This window comes from Thamnophis elegans, chromosome 2 (assembly GCF_009769535.1).
Source record: "Thamnophis elegans isolate rThaEle1 chromosome 2, rThaEle1.pri, whole genome shotgun sequence".
Taxonomy (NCBI): Eukaryota; Metazoa; Chordata; class Lepidosauria; order Squamata; family Colubridae; genus Thamnophis; species Thamnophis elegans.
This window is the reverse complement of record NC_045542.1, coordinates 130,173,524-130,196,477: the sequence shown is the minus strand read 5'-3', so window position 1 is coordinate 130,196,477 and position 22,954 is coordinate 130,173,524. Positions and strand designations below refer to the sequence as shown.

At 35.8% G+C, this 22,954-nt stretch overlaps 1 protein-coding gene across 1 annotated transcript in view; it reads right to left on the bottom strand.

Moving 5' to 3' along the window:
* The window catches only part of PDZRN3 (PDZ domain containing ring finger 3), a 219,060-nt gene that overhangs the window by 182,733 nt on the left and 13,373 nt on the right, over positions 1-22,954 (bottom strand). The window contains exons 2-3 of the mRNA XM_032212346.1: positions 19,592-19,678; positions 16,016-16,123 (exon numbers count right to left, since the gene is read on the bottom strand). Of these exons, the coding sequence (XP_032068237.1) occupies positions 16,016-16,123; positions 19,592-19,678 (195 nt within the window). The remainder of the gene's footprint in view (positions 1-16,015; positions 16,124-19,591; positions 19,679-22,954) is intronic.

Below are 22,954 nucleotides of genomic sequence, written 5' to 3'. Positions count from 1 at the left end.
AACCAAACCTGGCAGCTCAGACAACCTATGATCCCTGCATAGCCCCTGGGAGTCTGACAGCAACCTTTAGAATACTTGCCCTTGCCACAGGAACAGGAAGCTCAAGTGCAAGATCCAATTGAGGATATAAATACCCCCCTCTCTCTCCTCCATGTGTTCAGCTGCGCAGGACCTAAAACGTATGTGGTCCTATCCATCAATAAACTATCTTTCCAATCAGCCTTCATGTTTCCAGTGTCTTTCTTCCCACTTGGAACTGAACCCAATGGTTGGTTGATGGTTATTTCTACCACCAAGTGAAAAGAAACCTAGCACGGATAATAATTCTAGTAAGCCATAGATTTTTGGTCTTTGTGCTATGAATTCTCTCCTTCCTAGATTTAACTTAATGAGATTCTCCAGTTAAGCACTCCTGCTGTGTTTAAAGGGAGATTGTTTCTCTGGAACTGAGAAAGTAGCACACAGCATCTTTCCACATTCCAATCACTGCACAAAAAGTAATGTGTGCTACTTCCTGTATGGGCAGCAGGTTAGGTAAAGGAACCAAGACTGAGGGCAAAGTTCTGAAAGTGATATTTCTTCCTGCCATGGCTAAGGATGTATGGAAATAGCTAGAGTCAAACCCCCAAAGGTGTTTTTTCAAAAGGCAATTGGACTTCGTTTTTCCTTGAAGATGTTTCACTTCTCATCCAAGAAGCTCTTCAGTTCAGAAATTTCTTGGATGAGAAGTGAACCATGTTCGAGGAAAAACAAAGTCCATTTGCCTTTTGAGGAAGCACCTTTCAGACAATCATGAGCTGGATGACTGAGAATCTCCATAGACATTTAGCTAACGTCAATATTTATGCACTCATCCTGATTAAATCCTCACTATACATATACTGAGACACAATACATACATACATAGGAGAAATTTACAGATGCACACACACACACACAACTTGTATGTCCACAACCTGATTAGTCCCTGAGGAGAGTTTGCACATATTTACACATCACAAATGCAACATGTTAATTTCCCAGAAGAAAATAGCAGTGCCTATGACCTATGACCACTGCTGATAAAAGATCTGGAAAGGATGCCAGAATCCACAGTCTTTTATCATATAATTTCTCATTCTTCACTATTCTGCATCAGTCAGATCACATATAGACATCCAATTCTAGACTCTACACTTTAGGAAGGACACTGACTAACTGAAGCGTGTCCAGAGAACAGAAACCAAGATGATAATATCTTGAATGGAAAAACTTTAGAAGAATTACTTTAAATATTGGAGCCTTGTTTAGTGTAGAACAAAGAAGATTGAGGGAAGCCATGATGGTTGTATTTGGATATCTAAAGGACTGTCATATAGTTTATGGGGTAAAATTATTAAGACTTCCTCTAAAAGACCAAAACAGAAAACAAAAAAACCCACAACCGCAAGAGTTTAAATAAACAAAAGAGTAGATTTTAATTAAACTTCAGGAAAAAAACTCTAACGATACAGCTATTTAGCAATAGGATAAACTGTCTTGGAAGGTGGTACCTATTCCTTCACAGTAGATGTTTCAACCCAGGTTTAAAATATTCTGCCTTCAAAAGAGGTAAATGCAGCATAGATTATATAATCAAACAGCCTTTTTTTTCGTTTGCATTTGTTTCACAGTTTACTCTCACACTCATTTTCACACTTGGAAGATGAGCTCCTTCAACTAATTCACTGCAAATATGAATGACCTTGGGTGGTAAATTGAACTCGTAGAAGCCACTGAGACCTTTCCCAAGACCTCTATTTATTGCTCCAAATTTGCATTCTGCTCCCAAGTGGGTTCTGCTTTGGTTTATCGCCTCATTGACAGCTTAGTTTAATTAAGCATATGTGATAAAGACAAGACTTCCTGAAAACATTATGGAAATGTTCCACAGGGTATGTATGTGTGTGCCTATGTGTCTGATTTAGAGAAAGGGAGATTAAACAACAATGTGAAACTGTGTTTTAATGTCCTGAAAGTAGGTTATAACAATCAGTTGGGATAGAGAAAATCAATTACCCTTAAAAATGGAGAATTCTGATATAATTTTATGAAATCAACTGTACAACTTGTAGTTGTATCTTAATCTTTAATACTATATACTAAATGATAGTTCCAATTAAACCCATAGTATTTATTCTCATCTATTGGCTTTGGGCCAATAAAATATCCCCACAAAAATGAAAGTTTAAAATATCTAAAATAATAATTGATCTTCATTTTTGAAATGCCCACTTTGTTATGATCCCACTTTAATTCTGGACTATGAATTTAATTTCTTGTCAAACATAACAACCTCAGCCACAGGATTGTATATAATTACTAAGCCACTTTATATGGAGACCCCATCAACTCTACCATCAAATTTTGGTTGAGCCAAGGTGGCGCAGTGGTTAAATGCAGCACTGCAGGCTACTGCTAGATCAGCAGTTCAGCGGTTCAAATCTCACCGGCTCAGGGTTGACTCAGCCTTCCATCCTACCGAGGTGGGTAAAATGAGGACCCAGATTGTTGGGGGCAATATGCTGACTCTCTGTAAACCGCTTAGAGAGGGCTGAAAGCCCTATGAAGCGGTATATAAGTCTACTGCTATTGGTTTAGTTATTTCCTAATATTTTGAAAGAGAAATATTCCTAAATTAGATATTACACAATTGAAACACAAACACATAGACACAAGTAAAATTCCATTTTTTCTCCAAAATCAAGAAATAGAATGTTCCAGTCTTATCTGTATATAATCCTGCTTATTTGCTATCTTTACATCATTTCTGTTTTCTTTCATTAGAATTTTTGAATATGTACACAAAAGTAAAGAAAGTAAAGAGAAGAGGGAAGGGAAGGAATATGATTTTCACCCTTTTTTCTCTAAACTAGTTGCCATTTTATACTTTCCTCCATAGCCTCTTTAGCCCTTTTTAAAATCCAAATGCATAAAGCATTAATTCAGTATTTTCTTTTTCAATAAAACGCCCATATAAGGTTTCCTGTCTTTGAAAAAAGTCAATCCCCCAACCGACCGACCTCAACACCATTTACCAAGATTTCCAAAAGAAGCATTGAAAATAGCCCTGCTCTGCCAAAAGTTGTCTATTCTGGTCTTAGCTTATCAGTGTTATCAGTGTTAACAGAGACAAACCTCAAGAAATATCATTAACTAACTTCTGGGAAATGGCTTAACATTTTCATATCATAAAATAGGAGATGTTTCTCTTGGCTTCTCCCCACATATGGTAGACATCAAAGCAGAAACTCATGTGAACCTCTGCTTATCCACAACCGAGGAGCAAGACACTATCTACATCTGTAAAATTATTGCAAGCTATCTAAATATGGCTTAAAACAAAAACAAAACAAATATGACAAGCTAGGAATACTGCAATTCAGAGACATGCTGGAAGACTGCCATTTCTTCTTCACGGTGGGGCAGTGGTTAGAGTGCAGAACTGTGGGCTATTTCTGCTGACTGCCGGCAGCCTGAAATTTGGCAGTTCAAATCTCACCAGGGCTGAAGGTTGACTCAGCCTTCCATCCTTCCAAGGTGGTAAAATGAGGACCCAAATTGTTGGGGGCAATATACTGACTCTGTAAACTGCTTAGAGCGGGCTGTAAAGTACTGTGAAGCAGTATATAAGTCTAAGTGCTATTTCTAAAGTCTATAAAACTTGAAATTATTTCATTCTCTGGAAAGTAAATATTATCTTTTTTCACTTGAAATCTTTGTAGGCTTCTTTTCCTTTTTAAACTAATTCGGAGAGCCTGCTGCCTCTAAGTATTACAAAATGTCATTTACCAACTAAGCACAGCACTTCCCACAATAAAAATGAATGTTCATACTGTTTTACAAGATGTGTAAATGTAGAGAAAAGTCAAGAAAGGTATCTCCAGTTATTGGAAACAAGAGGAGGATGGAATTCCCTTGCCGCAAAGGTTCTATCTTCAAAGCTTTCAGCAGCAGAAGAAAAACCAACGTGATGGGAAACAATGTGGGATAAATAAAATGGGCAACAGCCCATCCATGTGTGGAAATACTTTAAAATGAAACAAGATGGTTTGGACGAGAGCCATTATTAATTTGCCATTCAGATGAGTTTCTTTTTTGTTGTTGTTTGCCAGTGATTTGCCATGGTTGTTGCAAACAACTTGAAACAGGAAAAAGGTTGTTGGGGGAGGATAAATATAAATTTCCAGAACTAAATCCATAAAAGTATGGATCCAAAGGGCAACAAATACCATATTGTACAAGGAGGCTCTCCCTGCTTCTTTCTGCAGTTCCTAAAATGGGTTTTCTTCCCCCACTCAAGCATTCAGTACTGTATGATCGGAAGATTTATCTGAACTATTATGAATGAGATCAACAGACCACATGGGTCCCTTCAGATCAGATCCTGATCTTCATATTCAGTAAATAATGAAGAATCATGTGGCGCCAACAAAAAAAAACTCACCCTGACAAATATTTTAGTTGTAAACTTTCATGAACTACAATCCATAAACATTAGAAACATTGGCCCGCTGTACTGTACTGATCCTGAAACAACAAGGTAAAAAATGTGCTTTTAGGTCATTTCAAGAGCTTGCCCTGACTAGTAGATTTTTAAATCACTTTTTATCATAGAGTTCATTTGTGTTATTTTCTGGCTGTGCAAAAGGGACATTGCTACAAAGAGGAATAGAACTACAAATAACAAATGAACCCACTTTATAGAGAGATGGGAGGCATATAGCAATAGCACTTAGACTTATATATTGCTTCACAGTGCTTTAGCCCTCTTTAAGCGGTTTACAGAGTCAACATATTGCCCCCAACAATCTGGATCCTCATTTTACTTACCTCGGAAGGATGGAAGGCTGAGTCAACCTTGAGCGTGCTGAGATTCGATTTGCCAAACTGCTGACAGCTGGTGATCAGCAGAAGTAGTCTGCAGTACTGCATTCTAACCACTGTGCCACCACGGCTCTATTATACATTTATTAAATAAATATTGATTATTTCTCTTTCTCTCTTAACCTAAAATGACCAGTGTTTCCTAAATATGTTTCTTTGATTATTTTGTTTCATTTATTGTTGACTTTATAGTTATTTTGTTAGCCCAGATTTCTGATAAATGAAAAAAAATGAATTGCAACAAAACTTCACTGTAGCCAAAATACTATCTACTGAGCTATGTACCTAGCTTAATTTCACAACAAAATTCAAATAGTTGTCTATCCAGTTTACAATAGCTAAATCTTCCTTTTCTTTATTTAACATGTGCTCCATGTGTAATATCATTTCTCTTTTTTAATAATCTAGATCTCAAGAAAGTGCCCATATAGCTGAAATCTTAGTTCTTCTGGTGTTCAGAACGCAAGTAAAACTATTAACTACTACTCTCATTTCATGCCTCCTTCTGTAATGTCTCTCTCCTAGCTTGCCAGGAGCATTAATAATTATGCCAGGATTTCTTCTTTCTTTGACACAATTAGTTTTTTTTTCCTGCAGCCTTTTCCATATGATATAATCGCAAAAGGAAAGGAATGTAAACTCTATGCTGTTTTTATATCGTTGCTGAATAAATCCCAATGGTCTGTGGGCGATGATCCCTAAAGAAAACAGAAATATCTACATACTAATGAAGATATGGAAGAGCCTGTAACAAAACTGGTATGCAGGGCTAGGGAGGAGCTGAAAATGGGTGATACTTGTGAAGACAATAAAATCTAACAGAAACAAGGTTTCTCTGCCCTGGAGGCTAAAATACCAGGCATCGGGAAATGGAAAAGAACAGCAAAGAAGACAATATAGATCTAGCAATCGGCAGATGCATTTTCTTCTCTTTTTTTTCAGAATATAGATAGACTTCAACTTACAACAGTTCCTTTACTGACTGTTTAAAGTTACAACGGCAATTAAAAAAAGTGACATGATCATTTTTCACAGTTGCAACTTTTGTAGCATCCCCATGATTATGCGATCAAAATTCAGATACCTGGAAACTGGTTCATACTTCTCACTATTGCTGTGTCCCAAGATCATGTGATCAACTTTTGCAACGTTTTGACAAGTAAAGTCAATGGGAAACTTAACATCTGTGGCAAGAAATATCGTAAAATGGAGCAAAACTCAATTAACAAATGTCTCACTTAAGAACAGAAATTTGGGGTTCAATTGTGATCATAAATCAGGGATTATCTGTCACTGTTTTGTTATTTAAGTTACCATATTTTTCAGAGTATAAGATGCACTTTTTACCCACTAAAACAGGGTGAAAATGTGGGTGCGCCTTATACACCGAATGTAGCTAAAAGGTGAGGAACAGAGGAAGTGATGGTCTGTGGCAATCCCTGCAGCCTGAAACAACTGATTGGGGGTATTCCAGGAGGCCAATCCACCCGCCAATCAGCTGCTCATGCTGAATCAGGCTGCAATAATGTGCTGAAGCTGACTTGGCTGAAAGGACGTGTCAGAGTTTGCAGCAGCAATCACATTCAGAAACTGATTCAGCAGGATTCAATAACTTCTCTTCATATATAATATAACATATTAAATAAATATACAATACCAAAAGCAGGTTTTCCAACATGGTAGTTCAGCAGAGGAAAGAAGTTTCACTTTCAATTTTAGTTTCAGATATCAGCACAGCATGCAGCTTTAGTACAGAACAAGCCACACCCAGGCTCTTCGCGGTCTCCTTCCTTGTTGCTCACACAGCAAATACTGTTTGTTTCCAAACATCCCTCAACTCTCTCATATATTCATAGCGTCACAGGACGCTAGCCAGATGAATACCGGATGCTGGTAGGCAGAGGCAGAATATTTTTTTCTTATTTTCCTCCCCAAAAAGTAAAGTGTCTCTTATACTCGGTGCTTCTTATAGCCCCAAAAATACGGTATTTATATATTGTATTTGGTGGCTACATTTTTCTCTTTTCCCATAAGATTTGCATTAAAAAAACCCAAACCTTAACAGTGTATAGCAGCAACACTGAGAAACATAGAAAGCTGTGCTTGATGTGTCATCAACTCTTAGCAATCACATAGATAGATTTTCTCTATGAGCTATGCGAGGACATACAAAATACGTGATTAAAATTTACTTTATTGATTTAAGGTTGAGTGAATCACGTGAATAGAGGCAAATAATGCAAAATTAAAGAAAACAACTGCAAAAAACATTTAAAGAAAATCTACTTCAGAAGAACAATGTCATATAAGCCTTTCCACAGATGCAGAAGTGTGATGGACAATGTTTTCTTTGTTTCTTGCACTAAATATTCCAGTTCTCACACTTTCTAAAGTTTCTGAAAGTCCAGCTTGGGTGGATTACTTTGGCTGTGCTTCCCTAGAAACTAAGCTGACAACAATCTATACTTAACAAGCCAAAAAGACTTGCTTTTGTCAGTATAAGAAGCAATAAAAGAAAGCTGAACGAAAAGTACAGGAAAAGGGACTGCTCTCTCTGTCTGTCTAATTCTGTAGAGTAGGACATAAGTCCATAAAAACTTCTGTAAACAGACATGATCAATAGGGCATATAACATAGAGTCTAAGAGAAATTCTTTCAATACTTCACCACATTTGAAAGCACTTAAACTAACAGGAAAAGGTTTCACTCTCAATATTGTCAGCCGGTTATCATTTATATTTATGGAGGGATGTCAAAACAATTCTATAAACTTATTAGAGAACACTGCGGTTTAAAACTACATATATTCTTCCATTGTAATCAGTGTGTTCTGCTTTAAAATGATACATAAAGAACAACACAAATAATGACATGAAGCTGCTACAAATACCAGCTCCTAATTTTGTATAATAGTCAATGAACTGTGAATTTCTTCCATGCTGCTTCAAAGGATCCAAAACTTTGAATCCTAGTCGCCAAAGGACTACACCTCAGAAGTGTTCTGCAGATGGATTCAAGCACAGCTGAATCCTTGTACTTATTAAGCTGGGAGAGCAGACAGTATGAAACCAAGTGTATCCTCACATTATTTTTTTCCCCACGAATTTCAAAAATGAACTGTTTCAAAGCAATGCATTCCACATGCTTGAAGGACAACAATGAAAGACCTAGTATTGGAACAGAAGACATATTTTCCAAAATTTCTTGTTAGATGGTTGTTTAGTTTTTGCACCCTCCTTATCATCTATCCCTATCAAGTTAGTCACTTTCATGCCTCCTACCCCAATGCCATATATACTAATGTATCCTTTCTCAAGTTGGTATCTATTAATTGCATTGAAATGTATCTCCCTAGTCTGTACCTGAGGGACGCGGTGGCTCAGGCTAAAACACTTGTCAATCAGAAGGTTGGCAGTTCAAATCCCTAGCACTGTGTAATGGAGTGAGCTCCTGTTACTTGTCCCAGCTTCTGTCAACCTAGCAGTTCGAAAGCATGTAAAAATGCAAGTACAAAAATAGGAACCACCTTTGGTGGGAAGGTAACAGCGTTCCATGTGCCTTTTGTATTTAGTCATGTCGGCCACATGACTACAAAGAGATCTTCAGACAGCACTGGCTTTTTGGCTTTGAAACGGAGATGAGCACCTCCTCCTAGAGTCGGAAACGACTAGCACATATGTGCGAGGTGAACCTTTACCTTTTTAATCTCTACCTAGCAGGCAATGGAAACTTCCTTTTGATACTTAACATTGAATGTATTTGGAAAAGCTAAACCAGGAGACCATGAATTGTAGTCCTGCTTGGGCACAAAACTAACTGGGTGACCTTGGACCAGTTTCTTTCTCTCAGGAATGAGGCAATGGCAAACCACTGCTGAAAAACCTTTCCAAGAACACTGCAGAAACTTGTCCAGACAGTTTCCAAAAACTGGACCAAATTGATTGGGGGGAGGGAAGTCACAAAAGTGCAATAGAACGGAAATACAAAGACAATGATCACTTCTGCAAAAATCTACACAAAAGACTAGAGAAAATTCAGGAGTTTTTTTCCTTTATATATTGCTGTTCAAATACACAGATGATCCCATGTTTTTAAATAAAATGAAACCACTTTTTGAATAGGGATACTTTAAATAGTCAATAGCTTTTCAGCTGATCCACATTAATTTTATTCCAATCACTTCATACAACTGACATAGTAATTTACTGCATATGTGAGACATTAAGTGTGATTATATCTAATTGTCTACTTATTGTGTTGTGCATGAGCTCCAAAATAGTACCATAGATGAGTTTTCCAAAACCTGGTGTACTCCAGATGTGTTTTCCACAGTGGCTGAGATTGACGAGAACTGTGGTCCAACACATCTGGAAAGCACTGTGTTGCTATAGCATCTCTAAAATAACATCCAGACCCACAAATTGACATCCAAAAGTTAAATCAAGACACTTTTTAGTTACCTAAACCTTAGTTACCTATAAAAGGAATTAAACCAGAAGCGGAAGAACTGTATCTTAAATTTTTAAAGTAAAGTCAGTATCTTGAATTCAAGCTGAGAAACACAACTCAGCAGAATTTACATCCTTTTTGGAACCGTTCACAAGTGTTTAATCTAATCCTGAACAGAATGAAAATGTGAACAACATACAGATAATTATGTGTAAAAACCACTGGAAGAAATATGTTCTTAATTTAATTTTTGTATTTCATTTCTTTAAATTAATTGTCTGAACTGAAAATCAACCACTCTCTGTGCTCTTGTTATTACATCTTTCTTTAAATGATAAATTATATTTTTGAATTAAATAAAATCAAAACAATAAAATTCCATGTAACGATATACTTTTTTATATGAACAATTTTTATGATAAACAATTATAGCCATTTTGTTTGTGTATATGTGCACCTTTGAGCCACTGACTCCTACTGGTTATCTATGGCTTTCTTGATAATGTTTTTCAGAGGTAGTTTGCCATTGCCTCCTTCTTAGGGATGAGAGAAAGTGACTGGCTCAAGGTTACCCATCTGACTTTGTGTCCAAAGTGGGTTAAGAACTTCCAGTCCACCAGTTTCCAGCCCAATAACTACATCAAAGCTCTTTCATTTGGCAAGCTTATTTTCTAGAGGATTGATCTTATGCGATGCTTGTTATTTCCAATTTACTCTGTTCTTCAAAGCAGTTACAGTGGCATAGAACATTAGATATTCTGTGCATTTTATTTATCTCTGTGTTTCTTTTCATTTCAGATCATTGGAAGGGAATCTATTTCAAAACCTTTTGGAAGTTACATACTCCTGGCTCATAAGTTAACAAAACACCATGAATTTTCTATTAAGATCAGCATGAAATGGAATTTTGTTTATTTCTCAAAGTTGTTCAACTACAACCTGACTACAACATTTAATATCTAAAGTATTTTACAAGATAGGTGCTCTAGCCAACTTGTACATTTAGAAATGAATTGCTGAATGTGACCAGCACTTGTTTTAAAATCTGTATTCAATAGATCATCTCTTCTTTTTTTGTGCTGGCTACTGACTAAAGGATAATAATGTTTCCATGCAATTGTTAAATAAAGTCTACCAAAAATCTCTTTACTTTCTTGTTTCTCACTTCAAAAGTCAAAGTGAAGCAATCTTTAAGAATGGTCCAACCTACAGCAAAAATAGCTTATTCTCTTTCAGGCCTACATATTTTTCTTGTTATAAACCTATTATTTTTCTGTTTCATCATCTGCCAGTTTGCAACATCCTGATTTTAGCTGAGACATAAGAGTACTGCACTTTTTGCAAATACTATTAAGAGCACAAAGACAATCTTTCACACTGCTATTTTTTTTCCAGATCATGAAATGAACACAAAATAGTTAACTAGAATACAACACTGACATATAAATAGCTTTTTTTTATTCCTGCTAATCAACCTCTCTGTAATGTAAGTCTGTAAAATGTGGTATCATTCGCATTATTAGATCTGGTATCCCTTAATTAGGCAAGAGGCCTCAAAATCAGCTTTCTGATTCTATAATACAGGCTCTGTGAGAATTGCTATATATTCTATTCAACATGCAGGGTTGATTTAAAGAACACTTATACAGCTTGACATTGTCTCCTTATCAAATTTTCTCAGAGCGTTTCTCATATTCAAGCATGTTCCATGGAATCAGATTTCTTCTCCAGCATATAGAATTCTAATTCTTTCCAGTTTGGACTCCAAGTTTCTTTGCTTCAAGTCAAGTCAATTTCTTTACAATCAATTCAAAGTTTGGGAACTGCCTTCCAGTCTTGGTGATTTTCTCTTTTATAAGGAAGGCATATGGATGTGAATATATGTAATGGGGATGCAGAAAACATATGTACAAGATGGATTTCCCTTTGAAATGTTCCTATAGTGTGTTGTTCTTAACAACTCTTTCAGAACATGAATAAGCCAGCACATGAACTGTCTTCTTTTACTTCATCTTCTCTGGTTTATGTAACCCTACTTTATTTTTTAGTAAAGAGCAGTGTAAAATCCACAGACCGCAGCAAAGTTTATTATCATCCCATATCAGCATTCATAATCTCCATGTGTTCAATAAAACTTAAATGAACTGCCACAAATTGGCTCAATTACAATGCCAATATTTAAAAGATAGCAATCCTTACTCTTCCACAATACAGAATGCTTTCCACCTTTTATAGTACAGCAATCACTGATGCCCAGATCAATAATTATAAAATAATACATTTTAATTCCTCAGTGGAAGAGACCTGTATATACTGATTAATAACTGTAGTGTGACACCATTCCTTATCTGTTTCACATTCTTTCTACCAGAACAAAGTCACCTTTGAAACGTATCTTTGCCTCTCAGACATTAAGATTGGATTGTGTTTGGGAGTCCAGATAACATTAATGTGTTTGGACATTAAAGAGATAAAATACAGTTCAAACGTTCAACCACCATAGCCTACCTCATCATACTAAGACTATCACAATTCCAGAAGATAATTTCCATAGGCATCCAGAGCCTTTTAAATCTCAAGATTTGTGCAGGCTGGAGACACCAACAAAATTAAAGATAACTCTGTTACAGTATCTGATCTCTCCCACTTATTCTATCAAAGTTATTCTGTAGTTATATAACAACTAATCCAACTGTCTGAACATGGTATTCCATCTTTGGATTCATGTATTGAACCTCGTTAGAGGAAGTTAAATCTTATAACTACATAAATAGATCATTAGTATTCACTACATGATACATATAGGATGTGAGATATGTGTGTGTGTATATATATGCATACATACACTGTATATATAGATTAGATAGATAGATAGATAGATAGATAGATAGATAGATAGATAGAGATAGAGATAGAGATAGAGATAGAGATAGAGATAGAGATAGAGATAGAGATAGAGATAGAGATAGAGATAGAGATAGAGATATATAGATATCAGGATGTCCAGTCAGGGGAGGCAGAGCCTCACCACTGTCATCATGAAAAGAAAAAAATGTAAAAGGAAAAAGGCCTTTTACAGGAGGCGGCAGGAGAATGATGTGCCTCAACTAGTCTGGCGTTTTATGATCACTCGAGCAAAGTTAAGCAGGGGTTAAAAGCTGAAAAATTCCTGATGTAGATGAGGCACGTCGGTCTCCTGCCTTCTCCTGCAGAGGGTGCTTTTTTAGAGGCTTTTTTAAACAGTTAAGCACTAAGCAGAGTCATCCATGGTGACTCTGGCAGCAACTAGCTCAGCCTGACCTCAGCCTTTTTCCTTTTACATTTTTTTTCTTTTCATGATGGCAGACAAGAGCAGAGTTGAAATCGTCTCTGAAACAGCTGGAAAAGGTACGTGTGGGTTGGAGCGAGGGGGAGGAATTCAAACTTCATCCTCCTGGTGCAACTTTCTGTGTGTGTGTGTGTGTGTGTGCGTGTGTGGTCGTGTGTGTGTGTTTGAGAGAGGGGGAGAGAGCATATTGAGACAGTTCTTTACTTTATGCACTATGTAACACTCTAATACTATGCCTTTGGGTCTTCTGAAATTTTAATTATCCAATCATAAGCAAAAACCATGTTTTCAGTAGAATGAATTTCCACTTCTACTTACACCTGCCAGCCAAAATGCTGCTAGTGATATTGCTAACATGGGCTGAGGAGGAAAACCTAAATTTTCTGAATCCTGGTGCAACTTTGTGTGTGTGTGTGTGTGTGTGTGTGTGTGTTTGAGAGAGGGGGGAGGGAGAGAGGGAGGAAGGAGGGGAAGGGAGAAGAAAAAGAAAAAGAAAGAAGGAAACTTATTTAGCAAAGGAGAAAACAAATGCTGTTGCTTTAAATCGGAACTGAGCATGCCTGGTTGTGGAATTCTGGGAGTTGAAGTCCACAAATCTAAAAAAATTGCTGCCTCACCAGCCATAAACCTCACCGCACATCACTGATGGATATAGAGATATATAGTGTGAAAGTAACAGAAGGTTTCTAATCTGAATTATGGCAGAGAAAGGATTAATTCTTCAATTAATTAATTGTTATTAGGACCACAGCAAAACTCTATATTTCAGTTTTAATCTGACTAGCTATAACCAGATTAGAACTGACACACACACATGCATATCCATTTAGATACACACAAATTTTATGCTATGACAAAGTGTCTTAGATGACATTAATTGTTTACATATTAATTAGTAAGTTAAACTAAAAACGAAGAAGGTTGAAATCCAAACAGACAAAGAGGTTTCAAATCTGGCATGTATATATATCCTGTATCTCTTGGCACCTATAAGGAGCTGTCCCTTGTCATTGGTAGAATTTATATTTTACCAACAAAGAAATAAAGGGAGATCTAGAACAGATCTATTTCAAGCTATTTAGTTCTCATCAGCTAGCTATATCCTTTCTGGGATTTGAACCCGGGCTACTTGCTTATTAGGTAGTTGTATTAACCTCTAAGCCATGGGCTCTCCTCGCTTTGTCGGCTATACCAGGGGGAGATTAAGTGTTTTTTCCGATGAGACCTGTCTATCAGGGCAACCTGGTGTACCTAACTATGGGACGGAACATACTGCTTCTGCTTTCACCTTTCAGCCCCAATCCAGGAATCTTTGCTGGAAGAAAGGTTCCCTGCCTGGATTGGGACTGAAAGGCGAAAGCAGTATGCTCCGTCCCATAGTTGGATAGACCAGGTTGCCCTGATTTTTTTTCCCAGTCTCAGTGGAAAAAACATTTGTCCCTGGTAGTAACATGTTGGTATATCTTGCTGTCACCTATGCAAGTCCTCCTAAATTAAAATAAATGTCATCTTTTCCATGAGACCATGTGACCAAAATGCAAGTCTGAGAAAGGGCATGGCTGCTTAAGTTGTTGCTAATAAGTCAGCAACCAATGCTGTGCTGCACCTGAAGTCTATTTATCCCTTTAGATCTAAACATGTCATTCTTCCAGAAAACCAAAACTGTGATATCCAATTTTTAGAGAGAAAAGTTGAAGTCATTGTAAGATTTATAAAGTTAGTGGAGAAAGACTGCATGAATATTCCTTCTTTCTCTTCCAGACAACCTCCTTATAACTTTAAATCAGGCATTGTTTTATAATCTGCTTTCTCGTTTTCAGTCTCCATTGCATCTTTAAACTGCCTTTTCCAAGCATAACCAGCAGATCTATATTTAACAAAAGTAAGTACATAAATAAATACATTTATTTTATGTATGCAGGAAACAGAAAGTCTATATATTGCTTTCTGACAATAGAAAATCCATTACAGCTGCACATTTTAAAAACATAAGAGCAAAAGAATTCCAGGACTTGAAGAGACTGGCTGTTCTACTGGTATCTTTGGTCCAAAAGCAAAACTCCTTTTTTCCTTTTTTTTTAAAAAAAGAAAAGAATAATAGTCCAGCAATGCTTCCATCTTTACAACAATTTTAAAAATTCAGACGCTGAGAAAATCAACAATGGAAAACGATTTGCAATTAATTGCTTCTTGTTCCATAAACTTAACTTTCTCCTTCAAAAAATAAAAAGAACTTTAACACCATCTTAAGAAAAGAGCATGTTAGGAATATAATCTAACAGTTGGGTTGGCAATATATAAATCATGTAACAATGCTATACCTGTTTCTTTAAATCATACTGTAAAATGAGATTGGTTGCTGTTTCCTCAATCGGGCATAACATGGAGCCAGAATCACTGTTAGATGCTGATCTGATCTGATCTGAGTGTTTTGGAAGCTGGCTGTTACGGCACGTATTGTGATCAGCATGAGCTATTGTAAGTTTTGCAACAGCTAGAAAACTTTGTGTACCGGACTGTTTGTATGTTTATGGACTATGTTATTTGGATTATCCCTTAATTGAAAGACGTTGATGACTGACTGTCTTAACTGTGTATGACTTGGACTGTTTGATGGACTCTGATACCTCTACCTCCATGAAAGTAAAAGCCTGCTTGAACTGCAGTGTCTCTGTATGCTGGTTTGTGTGTTCTCCAACAACACTCTCACAACGCTTCTCTGAACGTACTCGCTCTCCCAACAGGGAGCTTACCTAACAGAGCACAACAATAAAAAATATTTTTTTCAAGCAATCAAGACATTAGGGAAACAGGAGAAAAGTCAAAAACGAGCATCCAGTAACTCTTTAAGGGATTTCTTAGGGAAACTCACCAAAATGGGTTCCCATATTCACTTAAGAGAGGCATCTGTCCTTTATCAACTGTTTGAAACATTTTGGTCTTCTTGAAAAAAAAGTCTTAGAAACCAGGCTAAATAAAGTCACAGTTTTCACAACAAATATTTGCCCTCACATATGGTTTTAACTAAACACTTGCATGTCTCCATCAGCTCCAGAAGAAATAGCTACAGCATACCAAGTAGAAGCTAGCTCTTCGAAATACCAGGACAAGCACATACCTTCCATAATCTGCTTTCTATATTTAGATAACAACTATACCTAAAGCCCGGAAGGTCAACATTGAAACAGTCAAGCATGTTTCAGCTGCCTTCTCTTCTAGTTTCTGCTGCCCATGTCACTACTCTCCTGGATTGGAAATGCATGCTATCCTTTATACCACAGAATGAGGATAGAACTATGCCGGTTGAAAATAGATTAGACCAAGTGTTCTTACATCAATAATCTGGTCATGAATCTGGAGTCCTCCTTCCTTGGCAGCAGGCCCACTGTCGGCTATTTTAGAGACAAAGATTCCTTCGCTGGTTGGGCCATCTTGATTGTCCTTTAAGCAAAGCAAAGAAAAAGAATGCAAACAGCACTTAAGAGTGAAGGAAACCAAAGTCATAGCAATGCTCACTATTTAAACATGGAATGCCATGTGGACCCTAGAAGACATGGTTGGCCTGCACCATGGGAATGCAGACCTTCTCTAGGTAAATGCTAAAAGCAGCAGCGATTGGTGTCTAATTTGGAGTGGCTACATTGGATGCTCCTGATAAGCATCAGAGGAAGAAATACAAGAGGCTAGATCCCAAGATGCCTCTGACCTTGTCCATATCTACACATATAACAGGTGAATTTGCAGATAAGAACCTGCAATCTAGTTAAAATACCCATTCATAAAGTAGAAACTTTTCACATGAGTAGCATATGAAACTAAATTAAGGTTTTATCATTTTAAAAAGTTCTACTTCCAGGAATCATCTGTAAACATTTTGCTGATTGTTAAGAGGTTTTCCAATATGTATCACTGTAATATGAAGGGAGGAAATGATCATACTATACTAATTTAACTCACTGTACTAATTAACAGAAGACATTGCCTTTTCTTTTAACAAGGCTTATTTGCTACAGTGATGTTGGCAAATGAATATTACTCCATAGCATGGAAACATTTTATTCGTTGCTGACCAGCTGGAATTTACTTAGTCGCATTACTTTTACAGTAGCTAGTTATTTTAAGCTTTTAAACATCCCATTTTTAATACAAGTAGAGTAGCCTTCCATGTTTTTAAAACTTAAAATTGTTGACAGAACTTTATATAAATGTTGTTTGCAATAACCAATTTATTTTTTTAAAGATAGAAGAGAATATTTGTAGCTCTGGGTTGAACTGTAAGGTCCTTGATGCTCTCTGAGTTTGGCTGTTTTTTTGCAGATGTTTTATTAACAAACTAGGTAACATCATCAGTGCTCAACTGATATTACCAGTTTAGTAATGAAACATCTGCAAGAAAACAACCAAGCTCAGAGAGTATCAAGAATCTAACAATATTGTGAAGTGTTTGTACAAGCTATATTGATATTTTTCATTTATTTATTTATTAAATGTATATGCCACCATCTCACTGTCCAGCTACACTTTAGTTAGTTGAAAAATAGAAATTTAAACAGGGAACAAATCTCCTAATAACATATTGTATTGTAAGATATCCAAGAACATTTTGAATAGGGAACCGGATGACATATAAATTTTGTTGTTGTTAGTTGCGAAGTCGTGTCTGACCCATCATGACCTATAAATTTAATAATAACTAAATAAAAATATTTACAGTTCAGGATGTAATTCTGTATATGAACCTTTGACGGGAAATGTGGAAATATTTTCATCAAATTCCTTAACAAACCTTGTGTTCTTATAAGCAAAAGCATCTCTATATTTAAACATATTGTCAGACAATATGGAGTCTGCAAAGTTTGTTAAAATATAGCAGCCCATAAATGTAAAATATTTTGCTGATTATGATTATTAAGTACAAGCAAAAATCATAGTAAATAACAAGGGTCATTTGATCAATAGTCTTCTTAAGCAGAAAAATTATTAAAAACAAATCATTCAGATGTCTTAAAATTGTTTCTTATGAAAAAACAGTACAATAAAAGGCAATTTTAGCCTCAGCTCAAAAAAAGTGAGACATCTCAATGTTTCTAGCTGACACATTAAGATAAGTCAGTTTGCTCTGCTTGGCTGCTTTAAGTTGCCAGAAGTGCTAGAAAAATATACCCCAAATCTCAATGAAGATCTGGAGAGCTTTTCAATCAATCCAGGTGAAGTGCCTTTTAAGCCTTGCACCGCTGAATCCATTATTTTTGCTTCTATTTGAGAATCCACTTTTTAAGCATGCTTTTGAAGACACTGTTCCAGTCATACAGCAGTCTTTGCCAACCTGCTGTTTTCCAGATGTAAAGGACTTCAACTCCCAGAATTCTCAATGGGCATGGGAAGTTCAGCATATGGATAAAATCAGGTTAGGAGACATTGTTCCAAAGAATTCATTTATTTATTAGATGTACTGTCTGTCTTTTCTCTAGATTGTCTTTTCTCTAGGTGTGTGTGTGTGTGTGTGTGTGTGTGTGTGTGTGTGTGTACACATAGCATTCCCTTCTCTAATTTTTCTCTCAACAAGTTGAACTGAGAGATAGACATTCAGAGAATATCCATGACATGCATTTGGCTCTCCCCGCATGCTATACTAGTAGGAACTTAATGGAATTTATATCTTATCCTTTCAACAAAGAATGGTATTCAAATTGGATATCAAAAGTGACTTTTAGATAGGAATAAATTAAAAACATATTAAAACTCCATTAGGAGCATCTCAATAAAAACTACACTACCTGCTTAAACAAAGTGCATTTTCTGAAGTAAAAATAATAATAGGATAGCTTGATATGACAGCTTGAATCCATATCAGCCCTATCTGGTGAATTCATATATCACCAAGCATTCCTAAGCTATCACCAAATATCATAAGAAAAAACATTCCACAACCATAAGAAAACAGCATTTTTCCCCAATGAAATAGGTAGTCCTCAACTTACAACCATAATTCAGCCAAACATTTCTGTTGCTAAGCAAGACAGTTGTTAAGTGGCTTTTGCCTCATTTTACAAACTTTCTTGACACAGTTGTTAAGTGAATCACTGCAATAAAGTTAATAACACAGTTATTAAATGAATCTGGCGTCCCCATTCATTTTGCTTGTCAGAAGGTTGCAAAAGCTGATTATATGACCCCAGGACACTGCAACCACCACAAATATGAGCCAGTTGCCAAGCATCCAAATTTTGATTACATGGCCATGGGGATGCTCCAATGGTTGTAAGGGTGAAAAATGGTAATAAGTTACTTTTTTTCAGTGCTGTTGTAACTTTGAATAATCATTAAACTGTTACTTCTAAATTGAGGTCTACCTGTATATGAATGGGGATAATATTTTTCAGGGCAAAATATACATGTTGCATTACAGATCTCATGTTTCTTTGGAGTAAATCCTACAGGTTGTCTTTTTATAGTGACTGCCTCTTAGTAGGGCATGTCATTTTTTTCAAGTTTCAATTTCCAAACATTAGGGCGCTCAAAAGTTGTGACATGCTTGGTTATATATTTTGATTACTTTAATATAATTTAGATGTGCTTGGTAAGTAACTACATAAATATCATAACTTTTTGTTTCATTACAGGGCTGTTTGTAGTTACAGAATTTATGAAAAAGTAACTTTATAACTTTTGCAGGCCTGGAAATCAAAGAGAAGCTGAAATAAAGCAACTGCTTGGGAAATGACCAATTAGTCCCATTGTGGTCACTAAGTGAGAATTAAATATGCTTTCTAATGTTGAATCAGGCTCGATCTTCAATTGGCCTTTTTTCCTATGCTTAGAATTATAGTTTTATATATTTCATTATTTTTTTCTAAACACATATTTTGCACCAAATATTCATAAGAAATATATATTAAATCAACATACCATACATGGACGACCACCAATTATATTAAATCCAAGAGATCCTGAATCACGATGAAGAATAAGATTAAATGTCTTTGTCTCTTCACCCTGGAAAGAAGCAAGGAAAATCAATTTAACATTGACAAGTGGGAGACAAATTTTGTTTCATAAAAATGATTTGAAAAGGTACTAGGACTTGGCTGAAGAGTAGGTTTCTACATGTTTAAAAAACGAAGCAGTCACTAAGTTTTATTACCTTGAATTTTTTCTTTTTTTCTAAGACAAAATTTTAGTTTTTTTATAAGGACCTACTGATTTTGCATGTGTCATTTACAGAAGCAAGTATCTTCATATGCATGACTACAAGTATTTAACATAAAGAAAATACAAAGATAAATACTGGAATATTAATTAGCTAGAAGCCTTTAATGGTGCTGGTTAATACAGTTGCAAATATGCAAATACAGCTTACCTTCTGAGATAAAAAGGATCATAGTTCTAGGAATGTAGTGTATACAGTCCATATCTTCCATAAATATTCATGATGCTATGTTGTTATCGCTCTCCTTTTACTCAAACATTTTACTGAGATTTATTACAATCTAATTATTAATAAATTAGAAGGGAGGAATGTGGCTGCTCACAACTTTGTTATAAACATGACATCAGAGTAAAGGAAAATGGATCAAAATTAGAATAGTTATTCTGAAGAAAGAATTCCCTTTTCCATATGATGCAACCTTTTACCAAAACATAGCAATCTTTTGAAATCAAACTTGGAGATATTTATTCCACTCTCTTATGCCCTATCAAAATACAATATTCATAACATCAGTCATTTTAACAGAAGTAAACCTTATTTGATCACACAATTTTCATCTTTGTAAATTGTCTATTGTGATATTTTCTGACCAGAAAACAATGCCTTAGGGGAAATGTCATTCATTCATATATATATAGTCACAACTCCTGGTATGCCTCAATTATGGGAGGAAGCTAACTGCTTCCATTCTCTGTCAATCGGCTCGTCACAAGAGTCCATCACGACAGAAACCCAATATTTTTACTATTGCCTTTGTTATATTTGTGTTTTATTTGTGCTGATAAATAAATAAAGGGAGACTAGTATAGATCTATTTCAAGCTATTTAGCTCTCATCAGCTAGCCATACCCTTACTGGGATTCGAACCTGGGCTATATTAAATATTAGGCAGACGTCTTAGTCATTAAGCCACAGGCTCTGATCCATTATCAGCTGAGCCAGGGAGAAAAGTATATATTTAAAGTCACAACCCCTGGTATGCCCCAATTATGGGAGGAAGCTAACTGCTTCCATCATCTGTCAATCGGCTCGTCACAAGAGTCCATCATGACAGAAACCCAATATTTTTACTGTTGCCTTTGTTATATTTGTGTTTTATTTGTGCTGATAAATAAATAAAGGGAGACTAGTATAGATCTATTTCAAGCTATTTAGCTCTCATCAGCTAGCCATACCCTTACTGGGATTCGAAGCTAGCTAGCTGATGAGAGCTAAATAGCTTGAAATAGATCTATACTAGTCTCCCTTTATTTATTTATCAGCACAAATAAAACACAAATATAACAAAGGCAACAGTAAAAATATTGGGTTTCTGTCATGATGGACTCTTGTGACGAGCCGATTGACAGATGATGGAAGCAGTTAGCTTCCTCCCATAATTGGGGCTTACCAGGGGTTGTGACACTAAATATATGTGTGTGTGTGTGTGTGTGTGTGTGTGTGTGTGTGTGTGTGTACACGTACGTATACGTATACGTATACAAAATATTTGACTGAAGGGCTCTTTGACTCTAATCAAATTCAGTGACACCCCTCCTCCCCCGATTTACAAAATATTTTGTAATTATTTGCATTCAGACTTTTCTAAATGTAATGGATACAATTATTCGTCTGATAGGAAACAATGGTTAGAGAAAATTGCCATATCTAAAATATGTACCATTTGCTTTATTATGAAAAGAGCAAGTACATATACAATAACAAACTGACCATGAAAATGATCATGTCCAGTCCGCTACTGTTCCCTGTTCCTAAATATAGGAAGGTCATTTGCTGGCCTTACATCCTTTATCACTGCTGAAAAGGGGAGACATAGCACTGAAGGAGAAAGCACCCTTTCATGCATGTGGTTTCTGTTCTAAGCACTTGCAATTCCACTTGATAAAATATCAAATATCAGGGATGGAAACAATTTCTACTTAGAGCTTCAAGAGCAGAGTTCAAGATGCACTCTACTCAGAGGTAGTATTATTATGCTATAAAAGATCCTATGAAGAGTCAGTATTGTATTTCTTGGGAAAATAGGAGTGTTTTAAGTTTCTTTTAATCTCACATCAGTAATACTGGAGAGTGCAACAACTGTGTCTCCCCACTACTATATCAAGCAGTGTTTATTGTGGAATAATAAAAATGAAATCAAAGTATATATGTGGAGATGATATAAACTTGTAATTTTGAAGCTTCCATAAAATAAAAATAGATACAATATAACTAAGATTACATCCTTTCCTTTTTCAGAATCTTTTAAAATTGAATTGTTAGTTCCATTGAGGAAAGGCATTCCTTAATAGAATAGATCTAAAAGTGCCTCCAGATTGATAAAGTATACTGGTTAGTTCATATGTTTTTCAGCTGTATATATCGCTATGTGTATTTTTAAAACACACTAAACTAAAGGAATAATTCTCAAAATATTTAAATCCACCATTAAAAATCAACTGATTTAAATATTTCTATAGCCACATACATTTCCACTAATTTCAGATTTGAACATCAACTTCTATGATTGAGAATCAAATTACAAGCTATTGCTTAATAATTTAATATCCCTAGCAGTTTTCAAAATAGGAAACAAAGATTCCAATTTAATATACCTGGTTACTTGCATCTGCTATGATTTCAAAAGTGTAAACATTTGCTTTCCAAATGGCCCAGAGAATTAGCAAATCAGAAAAATGTAAATGTCAAGATAAAATTTTTGCTCCATCTTTAACATCCTGTAAAATATTAGCTAATATGTAAGTGACTTGAAATTAATGTATTTTACAGAGTCCCAAGTAACCATTCTTTTTCTGTTCCCAAAGCCATCTAAATCAAGGTTTTCACATTTATACCACAATTCCTCTTGAAAACCTAAGATGTGCCAAAACCAGAAGAGCCCAGAGATTAAAATGAAGAAATAATGGAGTAATCTTGTTAAAAGGTTTATTGAAATTGGGAAGAATGCTTACATCCATTTTGATAGGGTTACTTTTCAGTTTCAGTTGCTTGAATATTTGAAAATATATATCCTAGTTACAGTATTGCAAAATCAATCTTCCTGTTTATGTTTTAGCCACAAG